The sequence below is a fragment of the Acartia tonsa genome, chromosome 5 (assembly GCF_053477335.1).
Source record: "Acartia tonsa isolate MP-2025a chromosome 5, ASM5347733v1, whole genome shotgun sequence".
Classification (NCBI taxonomy): domain Eukaryota; kingdom Metazoa; phylum Arthropoda; class Copepoda; order Calanoida; family Acartiidae; genus Acartia; species Acartia tonsa.
Window position 1 is genome coordinate 17182778 of NC_137264.1, and position 15304 is coordinate 17198081.

At 32.1% G+C, this 15304-nt stretch overlaps 1 protein-coding gene across 1 annotated transcript in view; it reads left to right on the forward strand.

The window, feature by feature from the left end:
* The window catches only part of Trpgamma (Transient receptor potential cation channel gamma), a 121364-nt gene that overhangs the window by 69297 nt on the left and 36763 nt on the right, over positions 1-15304 (forward strand). The window contains 3 exon segments of the mRNA XM_080160558.1: positions 11197-11267; positions 11974-12066; positions 12550-12661. Of these exon segments, the coding sequence (XP_080016684.1) occupies positions 11197-11267; positions 11974-12066; positions 12550-12661 (276 nt within the window).

Here is a 15304-nt window from a genome sequence, read left to right on the forward strand (position 1 = left end):
AAAGCCGGACAAAAATCGGTCATAAAGTCGGTCAGAAGGTCATTGATATCTAAGTATTCACCAAAAAAACTTTAGGTTATTACCTTATACACAAAAGTCATAATGTAGAAATTAAGATTTATTTAGAATTTTTTCTAATTTTTTTTGCTACCCAACCGACTTTGACCGGACACCACGACCGACACAGACCAGATATCCTAATAAAATCAACTCTTGCCGACGTATAATTACTAAACTTAAAAAGTCATGAAGTTACAGCTCTCCATCTTACCTACAAAAAAAATTAGATTGAAAAAACTAGAGGGGGGGGGGGCTCTTGGAGCCCCCCCCCCCGATCTGTAAGGGTTAAGTAAAAGTTACACCTTCAAAGTGACCAAAATAGTTTAGATTTTAGAATACTTTGAAAATTGTTCCCCATTCTTAAGTGAAAAACTTCTGAAACAAAAACTTCACTTTTCTTCAAAGTGTTTAGTTTTCTTTTGGTAAAACTTTTTTTCACAGAATAGCAACGTATTTTTTGGACAAAAATATCTGAGTAACAGAAATTGCATATGTGTTCCTTTTCTTTTAACAAAAAAATACTATTTTTTCCCTATTAAGTACATTTAAAACTATAGCTTCAAAAATGTATCAAGTCGGATTTACAAAGTAGGACGAAGTTTTTTTTCTCTCGACAGAAAGTTGCCAAACGGATGTACCTGAATATTAAGTTTGTACTTTGTTTTAACCGTCATAATAAAACCTCACTTAGTTTGTAATAAGTATTCAATATCAGCTAAATTTGTTTTATTATTTTTGTTAGGTAATGTTTTTATTTTCGCAATGCTCAAATATTTGCTGTAAAATATTTAATAAAAATAAACATTTTACTTTTTGCTTTGGAAAAAGTTGTAACATTTTATTTTTAAGATGACATTTTTACCCATTGTCAAAAGTACAACAAAATTTTGTCTGGCAAATAAAATTATTTGTGGCTTCGTTTTAGGAATAGGAGGTGGAAAATAAACTGCTTAACTTTTTTGTCGTTGAAGAATGAATACAAAAAAAATTGGTGTTGAGAGGTGGTGGTATCTCTTTAAGGAAGAGGACCAAAACATTTATTTTTTATTTAAAAAATATCTTTAGTGGATTTTTCTTTAGACAATTTATCTTTTCCAAAAATAGATATGAAAAAAATCACCTGAAAAAGCTTAAATGAAAAGGGCAGCATTTTCGGAGTATTATGGTCTAAACATAAAGTCTCAAAGAGACAAATACACATCCTGTTATTTTTACATAAAAATAAATCTTGCCATGCCTATTGCTGTACCTTGTAATTTTTTTAAGGCGATTGTAATCATAATATCATTAAATTAAAACTTACGATCATTGAAAATCCGATTATTTTAAAAACTGTATTGCCTATCAAAATATTGGACTATTAGGCATTATTTTCTCATTTTATAATTGTTAAATTGTCCGTACTAACATTCTGCCACAAATATAAGAGTAAAAGTAAGATATAGTAGAGAAAAAATGCTAATAAATCATAAACACAACATATATTTTATGTAGCTACATGTAGAATTCCTAAAGTATACAGTCTACAGAATTGATCTGTTGAAAATGCTCCTTGATGAAAACTAGTTTGCCTAGTTTTAATGAAAAGCTTGAATTAACCTATGTATTTATTTCAAACATTCCAAAAATGTAAAAAGAAATAACTAAGAAATAAAAAAATGGGACATGAATGCCGATAACCACTGTTTTTTTTTCAAGGTGTATTGTCTAAAATAATTTCATATTCTAGTTGAATTGTGTTGGTTTTATGACATTTGTTTTATAAGGGGGGGTTTTTTAATGCAACCATCTCGTAATCAGTGAGCAAATGGCACTTAGAATTAGAATTTCGAGCTGAAATTTTGCATGGGTAATCCTTGGTAGGTCTATTTTCCCTAAATCGAACAAAAAGTTGGAAAAGTAACGGCTGGCGGCTGCAGCTCAGCCGTTTAGCCGTTTTTGGCCTATTTTTAGGGCAAATTCATCATTATTTACGTAGGAATCAACTTTTTAAAACATAGTTTTGGTTTAATTCATATTAAATGATAGCAATAACCATTTTTTAAATTTCTAGTACCAGCTGCTAAACGGCTAGAACCGGCTGAAAATGGCTGGGAGCGGCCAAGAGTATAAAGAGTAGATAGGGCTTGTGACATGTCTAGGGGTAGGTTTTTATTGGTGCTGAGCTCAAAAATACTACTAAAAATAGTGACGGCCAATCCATATGGCAGCTGGGTAACAGCTGCAGCTCAGCTGCGAGCGGCCAAAAGTAGAATGAGTAGATAGGGCTTGTGACGTGTCTAGGGGTAGGTTTTTATGGGTGCTGAGCTCAAAAATGCTACCAAAAATAGTGGTGGCCCATCCATGTGGCAGCTGGGTATCGGCGGCAGCTCAGCTGGGAGAGTTCAAGAGTAGAATAAGTACATAGGGCATGTCACATGTCCAGGGTTAGGTTTTTATGGGTGCTGAGCTCAAATATACTACCAAAAATAGTGGCGGCCAATACATATGGCAGCTGGGTAACAGCTGCTGCTCAGCTGCAAGCGGTCAAGAGTAGAATGAGTAGATGGGGCTTATGACGTGTCTAGGGGTAGGTTTTTATCGGTGCTGAGCTCAAAAATGGTATCAAAAATAGTGGCGGCCAATCTATATGACATCTGAGCAACAGCTGCAGCTCAGATGGGAGTGGCCAAGAGTAAAATGAGTACATAGGGCTTGTGACATGTCTTGGGGTAAGTTTTTATGGGTACTGAGCTCAAAAATGCTCCCAAAAATAGTGGCGACCCATCCATATGGCAGCTGGGTAACGGCTGCAGCTCAGCTGGGGGAGGCTAAGAGTAGAATGAGTAGATAGGGCTTGTGGGCTGTAGCTGTTACCCAGCTGCCATATGAATGAGCCGCCACTATTATTGGTAGTATTTTTGAGCTCAGCACTCATAAATACCTCCCCCTGGACACGTCACAAGCCCTATGTACTCATTCTACTTTTGGCCGCTCCCAGCTGAGCTGCCGCCATTACCCAGCTGCCACATGGATGGGTCACCACTATTTTTGGTAGCATTTTGAACTCAGCACTCATAAAAACCCACCCTTAGACACATCACAAGCCCTATCTACTCATTCTACTCTTAGCTGCTCCTAGCTGAGCTGTAGCTGTTACTCAGCTGCCATATATGGATTGGTTGCCACTATTTTTAGTAGCATATTTGAGCTCAACACCCATAAAATCCTACCCCGACACACATCATAAGCTCTATCTACTCATTATACTCTTGGTGGCGCGCAGCTGAGCTGCAACTGTTACCCAGCTGCAATGTGGATGGGTCGCCACTATTTTTGGTACCATTTTTGAGCTAAGCACCCATGAAAACCTACCCCTAGACACATCACAAGCCTTATCTACTCATTCTACTCTTGGCCACTCGCAGCTGTTACTCAGCTGCCATATGGATGGGGCGCCACTATTTTTGGTAGCATTTTTGAGCTCAGCACCCATGAAAACCTACCCCCAGACATGTCACATGCCCTATGTACACATTCTACTCTTAGCCGCCCGCAGCTGAGCAGCAGCTATTACTTAACTGCCATAGGGATTGGCCGAAACTATTTTTAGAAGCATTTATGAGTTCAGCACCCATAAAAACCTAATCCTGGACATGTCACATGCCTCATATACTCATTCTACTCTTGGCCTATCTCATCTGAGCTGCGGCCGTTACCCAGCTGAGCTGCGTCCATTACCCAGCTGCCATGTGGATAGGCCTCCACTATTTTTGTTAGCATTTTTGAGCTCAGAATCTATAAAAACTTACCCCTAGACACGTCACAACTTCACAATCCCTATCTACTCATTCTACTCTTGGCCGCTCGCAGCTGAGCTGCAGCTGTTACCCAGCTGCCATATGGATTGGCTGTCACTATTTTTAGTAGCATTTTTGAGCTCAGCACCCATAGAAACCTGCCCCTAGACATGTCACAAGCCCTATCTACCCTTTATACTCTTGGCGGCTCCCAGCCGTTTTCAGCCGTTTAGCAGCTAATACTAAAAATTTTAAAAAATGGTTATTGTTATCATTCAACATGAATTAAACCAGAAATATGTTTTAAAAAGTTGATTCCTACGTAATTAATGATGAATTTGCCCTAAAAATAGGCAAAAAACGGCTAAACGGCTAAGCTGCCAGCTGCCAGTCGTTACTTTTCTAACTTTTTGTTCAATTTAGGGAAAATAGACCTATCAAGGATTACTCATGCAAAATTTCAGATCAAAATTCGAATTCTAAGTGCCATTTGCTCACTGATTACGAGATGGTTGCATTAAAAACCCCCCCCTTTATTAAGAAAAATGTCGCCCTTTTTAAAATAGAAGTAACTATGCCCATAAATCTGTGCTTACATCTGTATCTGTAGTAGATAAAAGTAAAGTTTCTGTGATATGATAGTAATATTTTGTAGTTTGATATTCTAGTTGAAAATATATTTCCTTGTTAGTGTATACTTTGCAACTTTGGAAAAGCTTTAGAATTTGAATATATGGGCTAAATACCCATAATCTTTCATATGGTCTTTTGAGTACCCCCCCCCCCTTGCATCAGTGACACAAATACAAAATATTATGTTTGTATTCTTTCTTTACTTTTCCTGACATAAATTTTTTCTATCTTTTTCTTTGTTATAACATTTTATTTTACTATTATTTTATTTTTCTCTTTTTATCTTCTTTTATTTCTTTTTAACTTATATCACTCCAATTTATTCCTAATCTTTGGTGTTTTCTCTATCAATATCTCCATAGAGATAAACATTTTTGAATAAATTTACTGTCTTCCTCCTTTATACATTATTTCTTCTGAATTCTAAAAGATCTATAGCCAAAGACCTATTTGAAACTTTTGGATAATGATAATATTTCATCTGTAAAATGAGAACCAAAATAGTATTTATATATGCTCATAGTGTCAACTAAAAAATACTTCTCTAATATTTATCCCCTAGCATCTAGGGGAGATATATTCAAAGGTGGAGGAAAGGTGTTGCAAAACAAACCAATAAGAAGATCAATTCAAACTAAACAAAATTGGAGAACTCAATCGGGTTAGTGGTTTGCAAGACCTCAAAAAACTTACTTCTATTTTAGGATTGATTATGTATTTGCACCAATTAACTGGTTCCATTACTACAAAAGCTTAATAAAGCTAAATTTACCATTTAATAATTTTTCTCAGTTAAATAAAGTTTAAATGATAAGCCTTTAAAATATTTATACATGTACTTTAAGGCAGCATAAATTGAATAGATATGCTTACAGAGATTCTATTTCTATTTATCCAAAGAAAGGAACAACTTTAAAGAATATCAATTCAATGTAATTGCATTAAAAAATAAAAACCAAGTCAAGTTAAAAGAAAGTCATACCCCCGCAAAACAGTTGATCAGTTCATGCCACAGACCAATTCAACAATCAAAATATGCTTCTTTGACTTTAAATTTGTTGATTAAATACAACTAGGTGGTGTATCCACTAAAATAACACCCTTATATATTACACTTTCCTAAAACGTACACCTCCATTCAATTAACTTTATGTTAGATTATATGTTGGGGGGGGGGGAGTAAATATTTTAAGGTGCCCTTTGCAAACCCCCTGTCAAAACCCTCGGCACGCCACTGGTAGTGATACTATTCACTAACTCTGTTACTAAATTTATCCATATTTAATATTCACATTATTTGCATTATCCAATTAAAATTGAGAATTTTAATATTTACATACATGAAATAGGATAAATATAAACTGTTTTCCTCATGATCTTAGTATTAGGTTCTAGACCTATCAATTTTTTATTTAAGTGGGACAGCTGCCATACTGAGTCTAGGGGTAGGTAATAATAAGCAATCTTTTGCTAGAAATGCGGGTTCTTTACCAGATGATTTAACTTTAAATAGTTGACGGTACGTCGAGCTAATTCCTGTGTTATCAATAGTTGTTTTCCCCTAGCATCTAGTGGCAAATCCTTTTGAGATAAGTGAAGGACCTTGATTTTGTTGTTAAAAAAAAATTTTGTGATTGATAATATTTTGGGGCCAAATCGTTCTAAACAGCTTTTAAGGTTGTTTAGACCAATGAAAAACTTCCCTGAAAATGGAACTTTCAGCCTAGCAATATATGAAATCTTAGCAGACTTACATACACCATGTTACCCTAATTGATAGAATGATTAAGAGTAATAAAATGTTAATTAAATCATTTTGAGAAGTAGAAAAAAGTTACCCTTGTTTGACGTTTCTGTGAACCTGAGAATATGGAAAGTCCAATAGCAGACAAAGCCAATATAGTCCTGTTGTGACGTCATAAATCTCGGGTTAGGAGAAGGGAAGAGGGGAAGAGAATCTCTTCGAAGGAGATGTGGGAAATGGGGTTCTCCTTTCCCTTTCCTGAAATTAATGACGTCACAACAGGATAATATGGGCTTTGTCCAATTGCAAAACATTTTTTTGTGTTCTACACATACAGACGAATTATTTGAAGGTGGTAAAAAGATTAAATACAGCAGAAATGATTATTGTAGCACCCTCACTAATAATTGTACATCAATATTTTCCTTAATAATGTATACTGGTTACTTGGGTCTAAAAGGATAAGATGATGGACGATTTATTTATATACACACACATACATACTTCTTTAAAATGAATTTGTTGGTTGAATAGTTTAGACACTGATTTTAAAACAACTTTAAACAATTGAAACAAAAACGATTTGAAGCCAAACAATGATAGAGCATGCTTTGAAAACTTTTGATACCAGTATAATTTACAGTCTAATGTCCCCTCCCTCCCTGCATAATATATCATTCATTATCATGGGATAAAGGGTTATTAAAAAGGAATCATAAGCGATGGATATCTAAAGATAACGAATAACATTTTTTTTTAAATCGAGAGTCTGAAGGACACATAGACAAACCACTAAATAATAGTGTTTAACTGTTTGTCTCAGTTCCCCTAAAGTGTTTTTGAATCTAACAGTGAAGCTTCTTATTGGTCTCAAGAAGGTTTACAACTATTTTGGGGTACAGTTCCTTTAACCTCCTAAGAAAAATTTTCTCTATAAAAATATTGTTCCCTGTTGTAATAAAAAGAAACTTTAGAAAACCAAAATTGATAATGTAAGTCGTATTTAAAAATGTCCTCTAGGTGTGTATCACCCAGATACTTATAAAGTGGCTTAGCATATAAATTATACCCTTCATATTATTTAGAAAATTTCCCTTTATCTATCTCCACCATCCCCCCCTTTTACACAATCCTCTTTCCTACTTTGCTACTCGATAAAATAAGAAGGGAAATGGCAAGCTAAATTGACGATAATTTTTCTGTCATACTATCTAAATATATTCTACATCCATTATCCCTGCAATTTTGGCAATATTGTTTCTTATTATTATTTTCAATACATCTATTGTCCTCTTAATAGATTCTTACACTAAGGTTTTTTTCCCCCAGTATTATGAAACATTTTTAATAACAAAAATGTGCGATGATCAATGGAGAAGATCATTTAATAAGTAGAGAATAAATATTCTTTCAGTATGTTATACCTTTGGGAAAAAAAGTAGCAAAGTATGTAGAAAATTTTTGTTTAACCTAAACTAAACATGAAAACTTTTGGTACTTTCACAACAAGTGCCTGTTGAGCGCTACCCCCTCCCCCACTCTAGTTATTTTATAATAGATTGAAAGTAAGGTGGGAGGGGAAGGTTTTCTAATCCTAACCATGTGTGGCTACCCTGTACCCAATATAACCTAACCTGAACTTACCTGAAGTATTAAACAAGCAAACGAAAAACTACCACCTTCTTACATATTTCAAAATAAGGTTAATGTGGGGGGGGGGGAGGGAGGGTATTAGTGATTAATAAGCTGCTTTGAGGGAAGGTGCCAAACATTTTTTGCCGTTTAAAATAGACTACATCTAAGACTATTTATTAGATCAACGTAATATCGATAATATGTAAGCCACATAAACTTTTAATAAAACAAAGTCAACATTTTAAAACCATGATTTATGTCGATGATATTCCAGCCATTGACATAATGGCATATGGAACCTTTATTATGATGATTTATTTAACATCAAACCATTTATTCTTTATGTTTTAAAGCTCTGTTTATAAATAAGTGAAACTGCCGTTTGTTTTCCCGTATTCATGTCCCTAGGAAGATTATGGGACCGGAAGAAGAAAACCAGAGAAATGTTTTACTTTGAATGCTTTCTGGGGCAGCTAGGGTTCTGTTCAATATTATTCAATATATTTCTGGGGCAGCTAGGGTTCTGTTCAATATTATTCAATATATTTCTGGGGCAGCTAGGGTTCTGTTCAATATTATTCAATATATTTCTGGGGCAGCTAGGGGTCTGTTCAATATTATTTAATATATTTCTGGGGCAGCTAGGGTACTGTTCAATATTATTCAATATATTTCTGGGGCAGCTAGGGGTCTGTTCAATATTATTCTAGGGCAGCTAGGGTTCTTTTTAATATTATTCGTAATCTTTATATTGCTGTTTGGTTTTTTTATAAATTCCTTTACTCTTTTAGTAGCTCACTATATGAGTTACTGTGATTTATAGTAGCGAGTCTACTCTATAATTTAATATGGGGGAAAAGTGAAATTCTTGGATGCTATTTTGTTAAGATACCCAGATATCTTTAGGAATAAGACAATTCAAAGAAAGTAACCTAATAACTAATAAGACAATATGGTTATAGTACTTTGTGTACCAGTGTAATTTAAAGTTTAGTCTTTCATCCCACCCCTGGAAGATACCCCTTTCCAAACAGCATCCAGTACACAATTTACTTTGTCTATGTCTGTAAAGCAATAAGAGACACATGTTACTGACAGACCGGCGAACCAAGCAGATCATATTCTTAATGTTCTTTGACATAGGAAATTTTCACACACAAAAAAAGCCCCCGAGAAAATCTTATTTTCCACAGCTTTACAGATTGACAGACGAACGGACATATAAAAAAGTAATTTTCTTTACAATGTAATAGTTTGGCAAATTTCTGACACAATTTCAAGTTAAAAAGAATAGTTCTAAACATTTCTTGCAATACATGTATACAATTACATATATGTATTTCTTGTAAAACAGTGCCTTAACAGGGAAGGTCGGGATATTGTCTACTTTTTGCCAACGTTTTATTAACAGGCCTTCTTATTCGTTGGTTTTAAAAAAATGTCCAAAGAAAACTTTTGAATACGAAAAGGGTAATTATGTACATTATAATTTGGGGTATACATTATTTTATCGTGCAATGTTTATACTTTAGGACTCCCGTAAAAGTAAATTTAGATATACTATTAAATAAAGTAGAAAAGTTTTGTATCTGTAAAAATTAAGATTTTAATAAGAATTTAACTGGTTGAGTTCTCCAATTCAAGTATATCCCAGGGTGGTTTTGGCTTTATTATTTATAGATTTTCATTTAAGTCTATTGAAAAGGTTATGGCTATATTCCCCTACAAGACACTAATATGAAATATTAACATTAAAGTGGAATACAATAAATAAAATTTGAGAGCTACAATCAGTCATTGGTGAATGAATAAAATTTTCATGTTCAGCGTACTCTGCTATATTTTTCTTTTTAGTAGCGAAGCTACTCTATAATTCACAATGTCCGTCCGTCTGTCCGTCCGTGATTAATGAATTGGGGGAAACGTGATTTTCTCGGCTCCTATAAAAGATAGAGAGCTGAAATTTTTTGACAACATTCCCATCATTAAGGAGCACAATTAACTATAAAACATCAATGGCGGTCGGACTGCTTTATAGCAGGTTTTAGGCTATTTTTTATATTTTCCAAATTTTCCCCATATCTTTGGTGTTTATGGTCTGATTTTCAAAATTTTTTCAGTTAAAGATATCAAAATTAAATTTCCCGTCATTTGAAGAAAACAACAATGACGGTCAGACTGCCTTTTTGCAGGTTTTTGGCTATTTTTATATTTTTCACATTTTTCTCCATATCTTTGGTGTTTATGGTCCGATTTTCGAATTTTTTTCAGTTAAAGATATCAAAATTAAATTTCCTGTCGTTTGAAGAAAACAACAACGACAGTCAGACTGCCTTTTTGCAGGTTTTTGGCTATTTTTATATTTTTCACATTTTTACCCATATCTTTGGTGTTTATGGTTCAATTTTCATAAATTTTTCAGTTAAAGATATTAAAATTAAATTTCTGGCGTTTTATGAAAAGAAACAATGGCGGCCAAACTGCCTTTTAGCAGGTTTTTGGCTATTTTTATATGTTGATATATTTCCCCATATCTTTGGCATTTTTGGTCCAATTTTAAAACTTTTTTGCATTAACAGTTTCAAAATATTTTTTCCCATTGTTATGTGCATCTAGTATGTAATTTACTTTAACCATCTTCATCATACAAAATAAAACAAGGTTTCATGTTTATTTTCTCCAATAAATCTATTATTGATTTTAAATCTACTTCTACGTATTCCCATCCACAATTTTTGTGCTTCGCTACTTATGGATGTTGTCATCCTTGTTTCAAATATTGAACCCTGTGATAGAAAAGGTCGGAAATGGCAAGATCATTCATGTACACATAAACTTTAACCAAAATTCTCAACAAAACCTCTGGATGTGGTTCTCATTTTCATTTGGTTTTTATCAGGGATCTTATGGGATAGGACATTGGTTGATATATTGGTTGTTACATTCCCAATGATGATAAACATAAATACTCTTTCTGTAGGTTAAAATTATTGGTTTAAAAGTTTGATACAAGCTAATCACAATTAATCAAAAGTACCAGTTTTTGAGCCAACAAATAACATAACGTGGTTATGTTATTTTGGTAAAAATTTATTTCCTATTAGTGTGAAGTCTGTCAAAACTTATGATAAGCTAGCTTTGAATAATTCAATTCCGTAGAATAAAACTTTCTAGAAATTATATCCTTGACAAATTTCGTTGCATGTTTTACATGAATCCAAAAAATATTAACATAGGTGCTTGTTTGAGAGGAATCTCTTTTTAAGTTTATCGAATTTTAGGGTCGGATGGGCCATCTAAATATATAATGTCTATTTATTTTATCTATTATTATCTTTATTTTAGCTTGCCTATGAGAGAAATAACAACATAGTAGTTGAAATCAACCATTGTTTGGCCTATAGAAGATTTGAAAAGTAAGTTTTTATGTTCAGTAATATCTAAAGAACGGCAGTTTTCCTTGAAAAGTTCTTCTTAACAAAATAAATTTGTATTTAAAATTTGTGAAAAGATGAAATATTTAGAATCTATAAATGTATAAACTGATACTTTTATCAACTTTGCTACAGAAACAAACTTTACAAGTTTATGAGTATCCCAACAAGTTCACTAATTCCTATAGCACAATTGGCTTTTATTTAATGTCTTTTATACTTTCTTCAGTAAATTTTAGAAATCCAAATTTGCTTATTTCCATAAGGTACTAATTAAAAGTTAAATTTTAGAAACATCCTATAACTTAAATTTTCGTATCTGTTGACAACTGACCAACGGTCCCTGATTCTGAAGAATTTATACCATCACAAAAAATTATTCAGTTACTGAAATATTCTAATACATCGATTGACTGAATTGTTCTACTCTTACTGTATAACTAAACTTTTGTTTTTCTTGATAATTATGTTAGCTTGCTATTGCTGCCCTACTTATGGTTATTTTTATTTGTTGAATTTAAAACTCACAAAAAAATTAAATTAAAAGTGTATTTTGCATTACATATTGTTTTATACACATACACAGGATATTTTCACAAATATATTTCCATTTATTTATATTCTATTTATGTGTATTTTGTAACCATGTAAAACTTGGTAATTGTGTATGGACACTGTTGATATTTAGTATTTGGGAGACCTCTCAAACTTTGTTCTGGGCGAGTTTTGGTCTCGTAGATCTTGACAACTTTGAACTCACTGGTATCAAGGCGTTCACAAGGTAGGACCGTAATTATTTCAATGTACAATGTACAAAGACATGTCTTTCCGTTAGTCTGAAAGTTATCAACGCGTTTTTAAGGTACTATTTACTCATTTATTCGTGGAAAAGCTACTTTATAATTCATTTTGTCCATGACAAATTACTTCATTTACAATGTCTTTACGGATATTAGTAAAAGATTTTTTTTTGATTTTTTTGACTCTTTAAAGTTATAATATTGTACTTATACGTTAAGATCTTGTTAAACAATAAAGCTGCAGTTTAGGAAAGCCTCATTTTGGTCCTTGGATGGTATTATTTTATTACCTATAATTTTATTTTAAAAGTCTAATATAGTTTTATGCTATAATTCTAAGCCTTTGGGATACTGATCGAGGATAAAAAAAATTCCCAGAAATTATAATGTATATTGTATATATTGTAGATTAACCTATAAACAAAACAAAATTTAGAATTTGAGCCACTAACATCTTTATTAAGGTTCTGGGGTCTAACCATGTTCGGATCTTTCTCCGTGATTAACATCATTGTCCTGCTCAACCTGTTGATCGCCATGATGAATCACAGCTACCAGATGATTTCGGTAAACTCGGTAAGTCAGCGCAGCCCACGGTCACGCGACGATTGCAACTTTTCCGCGGCATTGCTCTCATTAAAAAAATATTTTAACATATGAACTGTAAAAGGCCAATTTTAGTATATATGTATACAATTTTTATAGCATTTATGCAAAAAAATATACCTTATTTTACGTATTCATGTATTTAACAAACAAAGTAGAATATAAATACTCCCCCAAACCCTTTTCACTTTTATTTTGGAAGAGCACCGCGTAACAGGCTGTACAGTGTACATGTCATAAAATCGGTCATTTTGTAATCGTCTTGTGACCGTGGGGGTAACTCCAGGGTAATTTATAAAATTTAGAAGGTGGTCATACCCGAAAAATGTTAAATATTTTTTTAAAGCAATGATTTTTGAAAAAAAAATGCTTTGTATATAAAAAGCTTATATGAGTAATTAGGGTGTTCGAAATTTGTTGATTACGTTTTTTTAAAGATGTATTAAGTTTAAACTACATGGAATTGTATTGAAAAAAGGGTGTATTTTTTACTTAAAGCCCCTATTTCAGTAAATTTTATTATCTTCATGGCTTAAAAATTACAAATGGCCTGAAATACTGCCAGCAACAGAGTTTTCTTTACACATTTTTTGAACACCCGGTATTATAAAAAATCTAACAGAAAATCAAATTATTTTTCGACTATGGGTTTCCACACTTTTTTCTAAAAGACCTTGGAGGCAAGACGTCACAAGTCCCCTTTCTGCTGACTCACCTTCAATACACACAAAAAATATCCCAATTTTTCATGTTCTGTTTAGTTAAAGGTGTTAATTATTATTATTATTATTTAGAAATGTTTAGTAAATGCCTTCACAGCTCTACTACTAGTTTTATATTTGTTCTTGTTACAAAACAAACTTATAACAAAATTAGTTTTATCCAATATATTTAAAATCATTTCATAAATTCATATTATTTTTTTCAATTTTTAAGCCCTAATTCTGTTGATTTTATCAGAATTTAAATCTTAAAAATTGTCATAAAAATTCATGTTTACCTTTTACTCTTTTTCATTACAGCTCTCCCGTTATTATTTTTATCTTTTATAAACTCTTTAGAGTTTTTTCTACTTGACTTGACTTTGAGAAACTTATTTTCCTACTCATTTGAAGAAAATATATGAAATGATTAAATAAAAATATAATGGATAAATAAACAAAAACACTGTTAAAATCTTCAATGCAGTTTCTGAGAATAGATTATAATCATTATTGGCAGTTATTGAGTTTTGATTGGTTCGTTAATAAAGTTGAGATCGTCTAAATGTTTCACCCACGAATTGTAATCTACAGAAGAGGTAATTTTGTATATCATCATATGGGCTGTACATCAATTTTTCGGCCATTGTCTTATCCCTTTAGATCCCTGATTGACCCTGTAAAGTTTTTAACAAAAAGTTTGCAGTTCTATTCAAAATCAACCAAAATATGACTTTTTGTGTTAGAAATCTACATTCATGCTTGCATACATAGTTTTATGCACTAATAGCACATTATAGATATGTCTTACAAAATAATTTGTTTTAAAACACCTCTCATAACATTAAATCTATTATTTTAAAACCCTTTGTATCAAGTCATAGAAGTTCATTTTTGTTCTAGTTATGATTTTTGATTTTTTCACAAAGAATGATAAAATACTCTAGACTATATTTATTCTTAAATTGCATTTGAAGATTTTACTTTGTGTTGATCAATGTTTAGAAAAAAAATAACTCTACCTTAGTTTGTTCTGTCTTCTACTAATGGCATAAACATTTTTATTAAAAGAAAACATTATAATATATTATCAAACATTACATATGTGCAGAAACGAGACTTATTCTTTTTTTTATATTTAAGTGCTCTCTACATTATCGAAAAACTATATTAATATGTTGTTGTTTTTTGGGGTGGGGCAGAATAGCAACTCTAAAGTTGTATTTGTTAGTTAGTCTTAATTATCACAACAGCAATGAAAAAAGTTAGGAGAAAAACACGAGGATGGGGGATGGGGGCAGTGTACTATAAAAGATACCTCCCAAATTTTACAAACTTGTTCTTCCTATGGTTAGCTTAATAAAAATGATTGATATGAACAAAGTTGCAATATCTACCAATATTTTTTGATGGTTTATTATGTTTATCATGTTAATTGTTCCTGGAATTAAGTGATAAATCAGAGAAAAAATACTTTGCTACTTTTTAACATATGCTTTCTGTTTAATATTATTAATATATACTTGACCTTCTATAATGCATATAGCACTTTTATTATTAAACATAAAAAATAAATGGGATAGAAAGATGCCACCATTTCTACTACTATATGTTTAGTTAATATTTAGAGAAAAAAACCTAATAAACATTTAGTACAAATGTCTGTCTGAATGAAAACTTTTATATTAGATTTATCTCTGCAAAAAATACTAATAAGACTGCAAATTGTTTTACATTAAATTAACATTTAAAAATATAATAGTTGGGAAATTTAAAATTTCTAAATATATTTAAGAACATTGGATTTTTATTTTATTATTTATATTTTTACATTTTAATTCAAAGTTAAATAAACGAAGGGATGGGGGACTTAATTTTACAAGTACTTATGTATATAAATTACTTTAAATCT